General features: G+C 33.5%; 1 protein-coding gene across 1 annotated transcript in view; it reads right to left on the bottom strand.

Moving 5' to 3' along the window:
* Positions 1-788: 788 nt before the first annotated feature.
* LOC127730557 (methyltransferase-like protein 27) overlaps positions 789-16,377 on the bottom strand; it is a 29,595-nt gene continuing 14,006 nt past the window's right edge. Inside the window, exons 4-6 of the mRNA XM_052239002.1 lie at positions 13,574-13,709; positions 12,854-12,946; positions 789-1,011 (exon numbers count right to left, since the gene is read on the bottom strand). Coding sequence (XP_052094962.1) covers positions 836-1,011; positions 12,854-12,946; positions 13,574-13,709 — 405 coding nt within the window. The 3' untranslated portion in view covers positions 789-835. The remainder of the gene's footprint in view (positions 1,012-12,853; positions 12,947-13,573; positions 13,710-16,377) is intronic.

Raw genomic sequence — 16,377 nt, 5'->3', positions numbered from 1 at the left:
AAAAATCTCAACTATTTTTTCTCCGATCGTTGTAAATCATATTGCAATAAGATGACATTGATATTATCTGTTTGAATAAAAAAAATCAAAAGTACATAACTTTTGCTGCACGCGCCGTTTTTTGCTTGTAAGCCGTCATATAGAATAATTGAATAGAAACAAAAGCAGATGTGAGATAGCTACCTAACTTTACGAGTAATCAGAAAACAACTAGAGTAGACATTTTCATTTTGTATTTTGACCTCAGATAAATGATTGGTTTGCAAGAACCTAAAGTAATAGCCTTAAATTGTCAAATCGACTAGATTTCAAACGAAGAACTCTCTGATATAGAATTAAACCAGTTATTTTACTTTGATGTGGATATTTCCATGCTTGCTCATTTTCAATAAAAAAAACACTGTTGATGTACATTCTGCAGCAATAATTTATATGCTTGATGAGTTTATGAGTTCTATTTCTCTGGGAAATGAAACACAATAGCCTGAAGTAATATTGACTGATATTGATTTGTGAATAAGTTCTAATGATTACTTCAGATCAGATTTTGTCGTTTTAGGTGGATACAGAGGATGAAGTTTTAATGTGCTTCTGTCTGTGTCACTGTGTCGATATCTAATGTTCCTTGTATTAGATTTGTTAAGTAATTCTCTTCGTCTCTTCATAAAGCTAGATTTTTTTATTTACTGATACCATATGAAGCAATAATTCTTATACACTTGTTCGGAGCTATGTTTACGTTCTTTAAAACATACGTTAAAATATATGTATGTTGAAAAAGAAACTCATAATGAAACATGCTTTTTATTGAATTTCATGTATGGATGAATATTCCTCATGCTACTTGAAATACATAAACTACACCAGCTTTATCAAAATAATGATTATATTGTTCTTCGTGAGTTTTCAACCACTTTCCAGCATCTTCCAGTTGTGCCATAAGTGTTTTTATTGAATTAGAGTATCCAGGAGCTTCCCATTCATCTCTCATTGCAATAACAACATGGCCACCTATAAATAAACCAAAAGAAATAAGTTTAATGTAATGAATTTCCTCCTTACATTTTTGTTTTTTAGTTTTTTCATTATTATTTATTTTCAATATTTCGTGCAACTCCTGTATACTTATCAAAGGTTTATCAGAATAAAGATAAAGAAAAAAGAAATAACTACATCTACTGCTACTGCAAAGAAAAGCGGAATTACCTGATGATGTTCTATTTCCAAACCTAGGCTACTGTTATGCAGGTCACATTAAAAGTAATAGACAACAAAAACATTAGCAAAAAAAAAAAGCAGAGAAAGTTTAGTATTGTTTTTGCTATGCAGATTCTGAATGTTTATACTAGAACATATTCCGAATGTTCTACCCTGCAGCTATACACTAGAAAAGATTCTGAATGTTCTATCCTACAGCTATACACTAGAACAGATTCTGAATGTTCTACCCTACAGCTATACACTAGAACAGATTCTGAATGTTCTACCCTACAGCTATACACTAGAACAGATTCTGAATGTTCTACCCTACAGCTATACACTAGAACAGATTCTGAATGTGCTACCCTACAGCTATACACTGGAACAGATTCTGAATGATCTACCCCACAACCATACACTGGAACAGAATTTGAATGTTCTACCCTACAGCTACACACTAGAACAGATTCTGAATGTTCTACCCTACAGCTATACACTAGAACATATTCTGAATGTTCTACCCTACAGCTATACACTAGAACAGATTCTGAATGTTCTACCCTACAGCTATACACTAGAACAGATTCTGAATGTTCTACCCTACAGCTATACAATAGAACACATATTCTGAATGTTCTACCCTACAGCTATACACTAGAACAGATTCTGAATGTGCTACCCTACAGCTATACACTAGAACAGATTCTGACGGGTTTGAACAGTTCTACCTTAGATCAGATAAAACAGGTGTAAAAAGGAACGGTTCAGTTCTAGACCCGTTCTAGGACAGATCATTCTGACCGTCCTGAAGAGAGATTAAAACTGCATGCAAACGATAGATGTTAAAATAGAATTGTTAATCCATTAAAAAGAACATGATTACTCAATAGTACCGTATATATTTATTGTATTTATACCCAACTTCATAGATGATCAACATGTGATCGGTTTTATATAGCCAAAAAAGAGTGGATAAAACCACTATTACCTGCATGTTTCATTTTGAAAAATGTTTCATTTGGAAGAAAAATTAAAAAAAAAAAGATTTTTATTCATCATAAAGGGTTCAACCTTCAACAACGAGCAAACTCGTGTCGTATAGAAGGCTATGACAAAATTTAAAACTGGTCAACAGTGAAAACCACATGTAGGAAAAATAAAATAATTCACATGTTTTCCTAGGCCCCCACCCCTTTATAATTATATTTGAAAAATATAGAATATTATTTTTAATTTTCATCCGCCTCCATAAATTCTATAAGAGTTTAAAATTTGTTAACTAATACGTGTTTTCATTAAAAAAGAGGGATGAAAGATACCAGAGGGACAGTCAAACTCATAGATCGAAAACAAACTGACAACGCCATGGCCAAAAATTAAAAGACAAACAGACAAATAATAGTAAAGATGACACAACATAGAAAACTAAAGACTAAGCAACAAGAACCCCACCAAAAACTGGGAGTGATCTCAGGTGCTCCGAAAGGGTAAGCAGATCTTGCTCCACATGTGTCAACCGTCGTGTTGCTTATGTTATTACAAATCCGGTAAATAGTCTAATTCGGTAGGTTACATTCGTGAAAAGGGAAGTGTATTGTAGTTACGACACAAGGAACATATCCGATATCATCTGTGAAACAGTTATTCCATAACGGTCAACCAACTCGTGATGGCGTCCGTAAAATTTACGAAGGGATGATTTCAACTTCACCATTTGGAACTCTTGGTTTAATAGCTTCCTTGTGAGCAGCAATCCTTTATCAAGGAAATCATGATAGGAAATACAAGCCCGGGAATATCGTATCAATTGGGAGATATATACTCCGTATGCAGGCGCTGCTGGAATGTTGCTACATTAATCGAGACAAATCTGTGTTGATTTGTTTTATGTTTCATTCCCAATTAATCATGGTTTCAATGACGTAGATACCATGATACACTTTGCAACAAAAAATTTACGAACTAATACGTTTTATGTCCAAGAAAGGTTCAAACACATTTAGGACCGAACTTCTTTGATATGTTTTCTATAACTGGAAAATAAAATGGTCCCCACCCCCAAAATATGTTAAGTTTATTTTTAACCTACATTGATCTTTTGATGTTGTCCCTTAACATACGTATAGTTGTTAATTTCTATGTCATTTGGTCTTTTGTGGAGAGTTGTTTCATTGGCATTCATACCACATCTTCTTATTTTTATATTTTGTTAAATCCTATTTCAAAAAATACATTAAGTTTTCGTTCTTCAGTTTGTTACAGTTCATTATACTTTAATCATAAAAAATCATGACCTCGACAAGATCACTGGTGTTAAACTGATAATCGTAACTGGAATTACGACGATCCCAATATGGCGACGGCAGAAATGGGTAAAATCTTTTCAGTCATTTTTCTCAAATGTAGCCCGTTGTTGTCAAGAGTTACTCAGCTGCAAGGTTTTTCTATACCATTACATCATATTTGAATCGTAACGGTGCACTATAATTGTCTAAGCGCTTAGAAAATTGCCGTCGAAAAATTTGAGATGATAATCGTAATTCGATGGCATTTTTCTTGTTTGATAATCGTAATTTCTTTATGGGATAATAGTAACTGAAAAATAATAAATGTGTCTTCCAGCTTGTCAATGGTATTTTGTGTGTAAAAACGGCAATGTCCAGTTAAACGATGACATTAACGCGCAAAATAAAAAATAATGAAGCAACTTACAGGTTAATATTGAGGACAAATTTACTTACATGTATATATATCTCGATTTGTAACTGTCAACAATATGCATAACCTTTTAATATATGCATGTACCTGTTAAAGATATGGAAAATGAAGCAGATGTCGAGTCAGTTATTGTGGTAAATAGATAATTTAAATTCCTTCAAAGTTTCAATGTTGTTTTCGCGTTTAGGTTTTTTTTTGGAAGTTGGGAAAAAGGGGGGGGGGGGGGGGTATTAGCATTATCCAATATCCCAAAAGTGCAATCCTTTCAAATGAAAGTCCCGTATACCACATTTCAATATGCCATATGTTTTGCCTCAAATATTGCATATATCCAATCGACTTTTAAATCAATAAAAAGGGCAAGTTAACCTCCCCTATCTCAATATTCCCTATACCACGGGGGTGGCTGTGGGTTACTTCCTATATAAATATATAAGTTATAACATGGATCAGATTTTTGGTCTTCGGAAATATATGAAAGGGGATATTTTTTTTTAATTTCAGCAGCACGCCAGAAGTGACACCACCCCTTCCCCTGTGCCTTATACAGACCTCATTTATCATAAGATCGCTGTCAGTTTTGAGGTCCCTGTTGTTTATATTCGGGGATGGGTCCACAAATTATGTAAAAGGGAAATGGGGGGGGGGGGGGGGGTGCTATAAACTGAACGTTTATACTAAATTTCTGCGAGAAATGAACAAAATTTTCCATCAGTTACTTAACTGTATTATTGGATTTAACAGTTGATACTTTGATTGGTGGATATGAGTTTTTATTTTGCCCTTTTCCTTATATTTCAATAGAAATACATATAGTTTAATTTTGGAGTGAAATGTAGCCCGGTTAAAATAGCCGTTCATATTTTTCAATTGAATTCATTTTTGTTCTGTTTTACACTGATATTTTATATGATTTTAAAAATTAAATTCAAATATTTTGATTAAATACCCATGTATTTTAGGACGTTTCTTTAAACAGGGTGGATGGTCAAGGATCTAGAATAGTTACCAGTTTATTGTTACTATTGTTTATAGTGGTCCTTCTGTTTATTGTTACTATTGTTTATTGTTACTTGTGTCTATTGTTTATTGTTACTATTGTTTATTGTTACTTTTGTTTATTGTTACTTGTGTTTATTGTTCCTTGTGTTTATTGTTCCTTGTGTTTATTGTTACTTGTGTTTATTGTTTTCATTAGCCTTAACTAAATGGCGCGTATAGTCTTGCGAAGTATTTGAAGGACTGAAAAAAAACACAAATATATATTATATATATATATATGTATATTGGTCCTCAGAAAGCATAATATGTAGATCATCACGGTTGAAACTGGTTTAATTACAAAGACTTTAATAGATAATCAAACAAATATTTTGTGCTTCAGAAAAATGCATGACAATTATGAACGCCTGGGCTAATTTTTGTTTTCATTTGATAGAAAAGTACTAAGTATATGATAATTATGCAAGTACAAAAATGTTCTTCGTTACCTTCAATATTTTTTCTCTACAAAAGCTTCCATGCATATGTATGCTGCATATTTTTCATATACCAAGTATTTATGATTTCTTGAATCAGTTTGTTTCTGATATGGCGGAATATGCGCTATGATTTCTTAAAGTTGTAGTCATTCTTGGAATAAATATAGCTTGTAAGGTAATTTAAGGCCACATTAATTTGATTTCCTGATCTTCGGGTTTTTGGCCAAACTATTAAAGAACACAAATCCATGTTTGGCAATGAACTCTACGTTACCATGTGCTTAACTCCATAACACACAAAGCATTCCAACTTTTCTCTACTCTTATATTATCACTAAACGTTTTAAGGATGTCGTATTAATAGAATGCCAAACTAATAGTATTTATGGGCTATACAACTTTTTACACATTCAAAAAGGTGAGACATTTGTTTTCAAGTCCGTATTTAAATAGAATACCAAACAATATTTCTTTTTAACTCTAAACATGAAGAGATCATGATGACATTTTTAAAAATTTTCTCCCATATTTTGTGACAGTCCTAGTTCCTGGAGTTTTCAGTATTTTAACATAGTTCGTGTTTCCCCATTTACAAATTTATTGAAGCTGGTCCCCCTTCCAATTTTATGATATATACTAGTATGTAGCTGTTAACATTAGAACTGTTAATCATATATGCACAAAAAGAAATGTCATAAGATGTGGGAACGTTTTCGTTATTAATTCATCACCATATTTTCATCATATGCTATTAGATAGACGTTTTTCGTGTCAATACTAATCAAACACTATCCAGTTACGATTATCTTCTTATTTATTAATACCGAAATTACGATTATCATTTTTGCGAGTTACGATTATCATCCCGAATTTTTCGACGGCAATTTTCTAAGCGCTTAGACAATTATAGTGCACCGTTACGATTCAGATATGATGTAATGGTATAGAAAAACCTTGCAGCTGAGTAACTCTTGACAACAACGGGCTACATTTGAGAAAAATGACTGAACAGATTCAGGGGCGTTTCCAGGATATTTGAAAGAGGGGGCGTAGAATACAATCTTTCGCCGAGCGGAGCGAGCCGAACATTATTTTGGACCTTTTTTGGCCAAAAAACATAAAATAATTGTGAAATGCACTAATGTAACGGTTCCTGACTTGGAGCATGTATATTTTATAGTTAAAGTGTCAGGGTTTGATATTTTGTATGCCGAATTCTCTCCATTAATTGTCTATGGTATATTAAAATGATTGGATGGATCTTAACAGCAGTAGACCAATAACGAGAAATTCCAAATTCTAGGGTATAGGGCGTTACTTTACATTTCAATGGTCCTAGGCCAGGATTTTATGAACGGGAGGCGTAATTCCGGTTGCCCTGGTATAGGGTCCATGGGGAAGGTCAGAAGCTCCTGGATTTCAACAATTCAGCATCATATTATAAAGTATTATAACAGACTCCATGATAGACAAATTGGTGAAAATAGTCTGCCTTCGGATCATTCAAATTATGTATTGATTAACATGTGGATATCAAATCTTTGGAAGAAGATGTAAATTCAGTTTAAAGGTTATATGAAATGGGCATGAACAATGGAAAATAAATCTTTAACGATAGCTTTTTCTGAACTTTTGATATATATATATAGCCATACCCGTTTTGTTAAAATATACCTTTTCACTGTTTTGGTCTTTTGGAAAATGTTGTTTGTGCTGTATTTAGACCCCTTTACCAAGAAATTTGTTTTGCATGCACACGTATAAAAATTGCGGTTTTTATCCAACGCAATCATAGGTTTGAACGTTGTTTTCAACTTAGTAGATATAAAAAGATGTGGTATGAGTGCCAATGAGACAACTCTCCATCCAAGTCACAATTTATAAAAGTAAACCATTATAGGTCAAAGTACGGTCTTCAACACGGAGCCTTGGCTAACACCGAACAGCAAGCTATAAAAGGGCCCCAAAAATTACTAGTGTAAAACCATTCAAACGGGAAAACCAACGGTCTTATCTATATAAGAAACGAGAAACACTTATGAACCACATCAACAAACGACAACTACTGAACATCAGACTCCTGACTTAGGACAGGTGCAAGCAGTTGCAGCGGGTTTAAACGTTTTAATGGTACCAAACATTCACCCTTATCTGAAACAATAGTGTAACATTGTATTTATAATACCCCGTTCTAGATAGTCAAATCTGACCCCTTCCAATGCAAGGCGAAAAAAACATAAACCCATTTCAGACAATTTAGCTGAAAGTGCAACCCCGTTTGTCGAACATACCCGGTATCATATATATAGCGAGTATCCCCCGGGTAGATGTAGAATGACCGTTGGGGAAGTGTCGCACAAAACAACCATTTCATGTATAGATTTACTTACCGCTTTGGTTGTTTAAAAAAGGTGTCCAAGTCACCCATCGGATGGGGGAATCAGTATAAAATGAAATCAGAGTATGTGTTTAATTAATGAATATGATAAATTGCCATATTCAATACAATATAAGCAGATAACGAGTTTTTTTTTTTTTTTTTTTTGAAAAGGGGGGGCGTACGCCCATTACGCCCTTACCTGGACCCGCCCCTGACTGATTTTACCTATTTCTGCCGTCACCATATTGGGATCGTCGTAATTCCAGTTACGATTATCAGTTTAACACCAGTGAAGATACTATAACTTCTTTGTAAACCGATCCAGCTCTAGTGTTTCCTGTCATGATTTCCTTGATGAAGGGTTGCTTCTACAGGGATGCTCTTGAACAAAGGGTTCCCTACGGTATAGCTGAAAACATTCCTTCAAAAGTTCGACTGACGCCATCATATATATATATATATATATATATATATATATATATGTTAAAATACATTTTTTCACTTTTCTGGTCTTTTGGAAAATGTTGTTTGTGCTGTATTTAGACCCCTCTACCAATAAATTTGTTTTGCATACACACGTACAAAAATTGCGGTTTTTAGCCAACGCAATCATAGGTTTGAACGTTGTTTTCAATTTAGACTTGTTTATATTTTTTCGTTTGGGCTTGTATTATATTTGCCTTCGGGTTTATATGATCCGTTCATCCTATTTCGACTCTTCAAAATTCAAGAGTCTATCCTAAATTGAGGTAAATCATATGGCCTTCCAAATACCGTTTGAACTTTCGATTCCTAACATCACTGAAGAGACATTAATTATTGAAATCAGGATATGGTGTACTAGTTTTTGCACCTTTTGTTTGCGGTATACCATCTTTTCCGCAAGTTTATTGTTTTCTGTTTGGTATTAAATTAGTAGTTAAGATCCATTTTGTTACATCTGGTGATCCATTTATTTGACAATCGCCAATGGCAGTCAGCAGGGTTTAAGAACATCCGTTGTTCGACCTGCCAGTCAAATGCGTTTTGTTAAAATATACTTTTTCACTTTTTTGGTCTTTTGGAAAATGTTGTTTGTGCTGTATTTAGACCCCTCTTCCAAGAAATTTGTTTTGCATGCACACGTTCAAAAATTGCGGTTTTTATCCAACGCAATCATAGGTTTGAACGTTGTTTTCAATTTAGACTTGTATATATATATATGTAAACAGTTTAGACAAAATTATCCCGTTTGTCACAACATATAACCCACGAGATTATGATATATTTAGTTTCATGCGACAAATAGAAAATAATTTACACAAAAGTGAAAAAATAGACAAAGTATTACAAAAAAAGAAGATTATCAACAGTAAAAGAAAGTCGAAAAGTCTAAAACGATATTTAACATCTTCAAAATTCGACTTTAATGAAACTTTGCCTATTGTTAGAAAATGTACCGATAAACGATGTATGACATGTCCAGATTTGATAGAAGAAAGTTCAATTTATTTCAAAAATGGAAAGCATTTCACAGTCAAACAAAATATGTCTTGTAAAAGTTCAAACGTCATTTATTCTCTCATATGTTCAAATTGTGAGGAATTTTATATTGGAGAGACAAAAACAGAACTGCTGACTAGAATGACTGTACATAGACAGCAAACCAACCATGAAGATTTAACAATCATCAGGGCTAACGACCATTTCCATCGTTGTTCTAATGGACGATTTAAAATATTTCCGTTGTATATGGTCAATCGTCAAAATGATTTTCTCCGGAAGAAGAAAGAAGAATTATTCATAAACATTCTCAACCCGGGATTAAATGATAAATAATATTTTAATTTTTATGAAACATTTTAAAGACTTTACTCCAATTTTAAAATGACATTAGTAGTCTCCCTTGTATTTGTTAACGTCATACTATTGTTAACGTCAATCAATTGTTTTATAACATTTACAGTTGGAAAGCAGGTCACGGTTTGACCCCAAGTCTATCAGCAACAATAGAATCACGTGACCGTGAAAATTCAGTAAATCTACGGATGAGACAAACCTCACTTTTACTCACTAAAATACCATTATCATGGTAAAAACTTATTGATCAAAATAATCCTGAATATACATAGTTTTAACTGGTCAAAACTTACACATCAACTCAAAGTCCTTTATTCTTTATTTTATCTTCAAACTTGAAGTTTGTGTGAAAATTGTCAAGGCTTCTGATCGAAAAATCTAAATATTTTCGAGGAAACTAAAAATGATGGGCTGAATTTAAATTTAATAAAGCATCTCATTAAGACAAACACTCGATATGAATATCTAGGCAATACAGTTTTGGATACGCAAACGTCAAGTTATGTTCAACACCAAGCGGTGTTTTTTTTTTTGCCGATTTGTGCAAGTGGTTATCTCCCCTTGATATCACCAGTCAAAAATAAAAACCCACCAAATGAATAAAAAGGAGTTTATTTTACAAAAATCAAGAAGAAAATAAAAGAAAGTCGATTAACAAACAACTACTAGTATGTTATTTTAATATTAAGAAGAGATACTTCCCTACTTTTCAGAGAAGGATTACAGGTAAAAATTAAAAGACAAAAAATTGGTAAAAATTAGATTTAGAAACCTAGCTGAATTGATATAAATTAGCTCTGGCTGATGAAATTTACTTTCAGTTTGCAATTTTTATAATGGTATATGGGATCACTTCTAATGGATTTTTTTTTAACTACTTCTAGCAATGTTTAAAGCAATAAAACATACTGTATACAATTTAAATAATCTTTCTGAAAAAAAAATAGTACTGACCATTTATATTTTATATTTTAATAAAGTGGAACCAAGAGTCAAAAGTTAGTTTCTTCAAAGTAAAAAAGCCTTTTAACTCAAGCCTATGTTTCTTAATTGAACAGTACAGTACTGCCTAGAAAATATCCTACAGAAAAAGGAAAAGTTTACCAAAAAATGACAAAAAATCTGTAAAAAAATAATGCTTAAAATTATAAGTAAAGGTGACATAATTTTGAATTTTAAAAAATTTTGAAAAATTCAACTATTAGATTAGCTAGCACAGTAGCCTTTGTCCAATTTCTCAGGGTATTTTATAGATTTTGAAAAAAAATGGGGCTTCTTCTCTTCAGGTTGCTGTATCTGCTGCTTTACATATTTATAAACAATGTATTGTATATTTTACCAGAATAATTGGATATTAATCTCAGAAATGAAAGTTGGTATGACAAATCTTGTGCATTTTACTTTAATAATGATCAATGATGATTAAATTTGACAAGAATTTGCCATTTGAATAAATTTAATTTTGTAAGTACACATCTCTATGGATTAATTTCTTGTTTGACTTGAAAAGCTAGTGTTTGCTCTCATTAATGTAGCTTACTCAGTAAAGAGATAATTAATAAGCAAGGTTTTTAACTTATAAAATATAAATATAATTAACTGACCTTCATTTCCTTTTTCATATGTTTTTTCCTCCAGAAATTTTCTTTGCAATGCATTTTCTATTGCTATTTTTGTGCTTTTGTTTATCCATAGGCCATCATTAATTTGTCATATTTGCTTCCAGTATAGATGAAATTTTCTTAGACCTATAGTTTCAAACGCCATAAAGAAGAAATTTGTTTGTTGTTTCACTTGTCCAATGTTTAAATTTTTACTATGCACATGACCCTGACACATATTTTGTAAACGTTATATGACGTATGTTGAAAAAGAAAACAATGTCACCGTCAATTTGTGTAGGGGATCAAAAAGGGTTTTAATTACTTTAAAATGGAGGTATCGTATGGAATTGTGAAAAACAGCAATTTTCAATCACAATTTCATTCATATCTATAATAAAATCAGTATTTAAGAGTACTTTGGAAACAGGTGCAATGAAAAGAAGTTGAACTTTACTGTTTTGAAGTAGAAACGAAGCCAAAACCAGGTACAAATTGACATGACTGGTGGTCACCAAAATTGATGCATAATAGTAAAAAATGATGGCTTTAAAATTGTGTAGAAATTTGAAATAGTTTACCCGGTTTCATTTAAGGTTATTACCGTTCTCTTCCGTATTTGGATACGCAAACGTCAAGTTATGAAAAATCGATGTTTTTGGCGAACAAAAAAGATGGCTGAAATTTTTTAGAACGGACAGGATAAAGAAATAGCAATAACAAGCTATTTTTGATAATGTTTGTATGACGTATTGAATCTATATTGGTCGCAAAACCTACAAATTTTAAAATTCAATTATAATAAAAGCATGACAAGTTGAAATAAATACTTTAAACGTCAATCTTTTACCCGATTGATTTGGCGGACTATTTGACGTCACGGACGACTGTAGCGCCATCTAATTAATTCCCCCTGCTATTGTTGCTGATAGAGCTTGACGACAACGGACGTTTCCAAGGACTTGCTTTCCAACTGTTTATGTATACAAGTCACATTACCTGAAGATCTGTGAAAGCAGTGAAAGCGCTATTAAAAGTGATGAATTGAAACCGTCATTATCTTATATTAATTTTCTTATATATGTATATATATAGTATAGTACCCTATGGTACTAGTCTTAGTTTGTTTAACACACAATTGAGGACACAAATCATTACGAGCAGATACTAAGAGATCTTTATAATTTGTATTACTTTAATTGTTGTCAAAAGAAATAACCTGTTGACACAGAGATATGTCTCGCCTGTATATAATTTTGTTAGTAAAATGCAAATGTTGAAATACAAAAGCAATACATTTATAACATGTAAATTATGCAAATTATTCAAAGTCAATCAACCATAACTGAGGGAGCAGGGTCAAATAATCTCCGTGAAAATGAGATGTGCCAATGCTTATACAACTATATACCAAATATCATCGATTTACCATTAGTGGTTCCCTTTAAAATGACCTAATAACAAACTTAAAAAAATTGTTGACGCCGCAGCCGACGCCATCCCTACCGGAAACGGCATACCTAAGTCTCGCTTTATGACTCCAAGGCGAGACGAAAAAAAGCACACACACCCACCCTCATATACAAGACTTAGAGTTACACGCACTGGTTAACTTAATAGTTGTTAATATCTACCTTTTTTCGCCAGACGTATAAATTCATGAAGGGCCTCAGCTGGGATATGACCGGGACAAAACGAACCGGAACACACTATACAATCGTATAAACCTGGAGTATAAATATTTTGTGATCAGTATGAAATAGTTTATAATTATAGATATTTTTATACAGTACGTTCAAAGTTTTCATCAAGAGAGGGATGCAATATTATGTTATATGTTTCTTACATGCAGAATAAGAATAATAAAATATGACAAAACCGAATAACGGCATTTAGTTGTATTTGACATTCCAACTTATAATGGTAAACATACATATATAAGTCTTTGACTACACGACATACAGTTGTTGAAATAATTGTTTACCTATAGTTGTTTACATCATTGCACTCTGCGTTTGTTTGTTGTTAGTTGTCTAAGTAGCGATCATATCACATCTACTTACTTTTATATATAAAATACTTAGGCGTCGCATCTTCAATTACTATAAATAATTTTGACTAAATCAAAGATTCCAAAAATTTAAGGCTAATTCGGTCGATGTTTTTTTTAAGATGGAGAAAATTTGGGTGGATGCCATTATTGGTGATCCATCGAAAGTGGTATCAATCTAGTGGTATAATAAAACACAATTCTGTGCGAGATCAGTGCTTCCTGAGAAACTGATAAAACTGTTATCTATATTTATAAATCAATTTTCCATAAATAGAGAATGAAAATATAGTGAACTAATTACCATTTGCCTTTTGAAAAGTTTCTTTAGTCAAGAATTCACAAATATAACTGCGGTACAGATTCTTTTCCTTTGCTTTCTCGAGCATTCCCTTTGATGGATCTAGTGCGTCGATCTTCTGGAAACCAGACTTCCGGAGCTAATACATAAAAACATTATAATAATAAATTATGGCTACATTAGTAATGTTCAAATCTCTGGAAACGCCTAATCAAGGTTACAGGCAGAAACTGGTGGAATCGTGTGAACTCCAATAGGAGCAAGACAGGATACTTTCTTTACGGAGCAAAGGGAAACCATTTAGAGCATACAAAACGAAAGTGCACCAATAAATCTTACGGAACAAAGTGAAAATCATTTAGAGCATACAAAACGAAAGTGCACCAATAAATCTTACGGAACAAAGTGAAAATCATTTAGAGCATACAAAACGAAAGTGCACCAATAAATCTTACGGAACAAAGTGAAAATCATTTGAGCACAATAACAAAAGGGCACAAATACATCTAAGCCCCCGTCACACTAGACCAAGACCATGAAGATCCCACTACGACCTATAAAAAAATAAGATCGCGGTGAGATCGTGGTATGGTCGGCTTCAATATTAAATATTTCATAGTTTTCACGTTCATACGACGACCTAGCTATGATCCTGATAAGATCCTGCTACGATTCCGCTACGATAGTAACACGTTCTAGCTACGATCTTGTCACGCTCTTGCTACGTCTAATAAGACCTTACCACGACTAACACGACCTCTGTACGCTTCTACCAAGACATTCCCGATCGCATAACAATCTCAATACGAGTCTACTACGATCGAAACACGACTACACTACGTTGTCACTGCGCTCTAGAATATGGCTCCTGAAGTTCATCAAATAAGTTTTCAATCCAAATGCGTCGTCACCCAAGATTAAGTATGGCATGTTCAGGTCGTCATTAGGTAAGGGATATGACTCTGGAAATCCAATAGTCTTATCTTCCAAACACTCCTTTGATTCCGACACGTTGTAAATCTGGGCGTCCGACATGGAACCATATCATCCTCATCTATCCATAAAAATGTGTAGTCTGCATCCACCAAGGCAAGGATCACTAATGAACAAATCATTGATAGTCATGAAACAAGAATCCGCTTTAAGGCTGGATTCTAATAGCAAAATACGTTCCATCTAGTGTGCCACAAGCGTGTGGCACGTTTCATCTTCTCTCAAAATCCTCGGCAATAGCTCGCCATTCATTTGGTTCGGTTGGACAGGATATGACTTCATCTTTATATTCTTATACAATTGCCTGGCAAACCTCAGGAATAAAAATACATTTAGTATTGCGCGCGACTCTGAAATCGTACTGAAAGGTTGAATACCAGAAGCTAAGTGCCTTACGGTAATAGCAACTTTCACACCGGGATCTAGTGCCTTTCTGAATCGGGTGTCTATCTTCTGAATTCGAGGACTAAGTCTTACTCTAATTCAAAAGTTCATAAACATTTCTGGAGACATCCTTTAAAAAATAAAGAATGGCTGTTGATCCTCAACCATTAATCCTTTCATTAGTCGGTCGTAATGCCCAAACTGGGATCTTGTTGAAAGATAAGGGCTTACCCAACAGGACCTACGCTGTCATTCTCCTTATAACTAAAAGTATAGTCCGATCAGCCAATTCAATACAGTGCAGCTGAATTAATAATTGCAGAAGTAGGTTTTGCTCATGTGTGTGCATGGTTGAACTACAGGTAGAAGTTTTTGAATCTGTTTTTCTGTCAACAGAATGAGGTCGTGCAATTATCGTGGCTAGGACTTAGTACTTAGTATCGTAGCAAAGTCGTTCTAAGGACGATAAGCGCATAGTAGCAGCGTAGTCTTCCTCGTCGTAGTATAATTGTATCAATATCGTAGTAGACGCGTAATAAAGACGTAGTGAAATCGGGATAGTCGTAGTGAAATCGTAGTAAGGTCGCAGCGAAATCTTTTCCATTGGCTTCCCGATTTCACCACAATTTCCAATACGATGCTTCTACACTCATCCCGATCTTACTACGTTCTTACTACGACCTTCCTACGATTCTACTACGACTAGTTTTGGCCATGATCATGAAGACCTTGGCACGTCTTTACTACGACCTTACCACGACCACCACGATCTTACTACGACTTCCAAAATTTTTCATAATTTCCGAGGTCGTAGCGGGATCGTTGTCCTAGTGTGATGGGGGAATAATAACGGAGCAAAGTAAAAACCATTTTTGAGCATATAATCTAAAAGTGCATAAACAAATCTAACGGAACAACTTGAAAAAACTTTTTAGAGCATACAAAAAATAAAACACTGCACAAATAAATATAACAGGGCAAAATGAAAACCATCTGAGCAGAAAAACAAAAATTGCACAAATAATTCTAACTGAGCAAAGCGAAAACCGTTTTAGAGCATACACACTTAAGTCCACAAATAAATCTAACGGAGCAAAGCGAAAACCATTTGATACAATAAAAACCAATAGTGCACAAAATAATCTGACGGAGCAAGGTGAAAACCATTTTAGAGCATACAAACCAAAAGTGTTTAAACAAATCTATCGGAGCATAGTAAATACCCGTGTTAAAGCATACAAACCAAAAGTGCACAAATAAATCTAACGGAGAAAAATGAAAACCATTTTAGAGCATACAAACCAAAAGTAAATAAATCTATTTTTGTTGTTTATTTTTGTTGCCCTATTTATGAATTTTAAATTATGTTAAAATCTTACTTGTCCGATTGATAATTTATGTACAGTTTTAATTTGTACCGACTATTCATA

This window comes from Mytilus californianus, unplaced genomic scaffold, assembly GCF_021869535.1.
Source record: "Mytilus californianus isolate M0D057914Y unplaced genomic scaffold, xbMytCali1.0.p SCAF_2, whole genome shotgun sequence".
Lineage (NCBI taxonomy): Eukaryota > Metazoa > Mollusca > Bivalvia > Mytilida > Mytilidae > Mytilus > Mytilus californianus.
The sequence above is the reverse complement of the archived record's forward strand: the minus strand, read 5'-3'. Positions and strand labels throughout refer to the sequence as shown.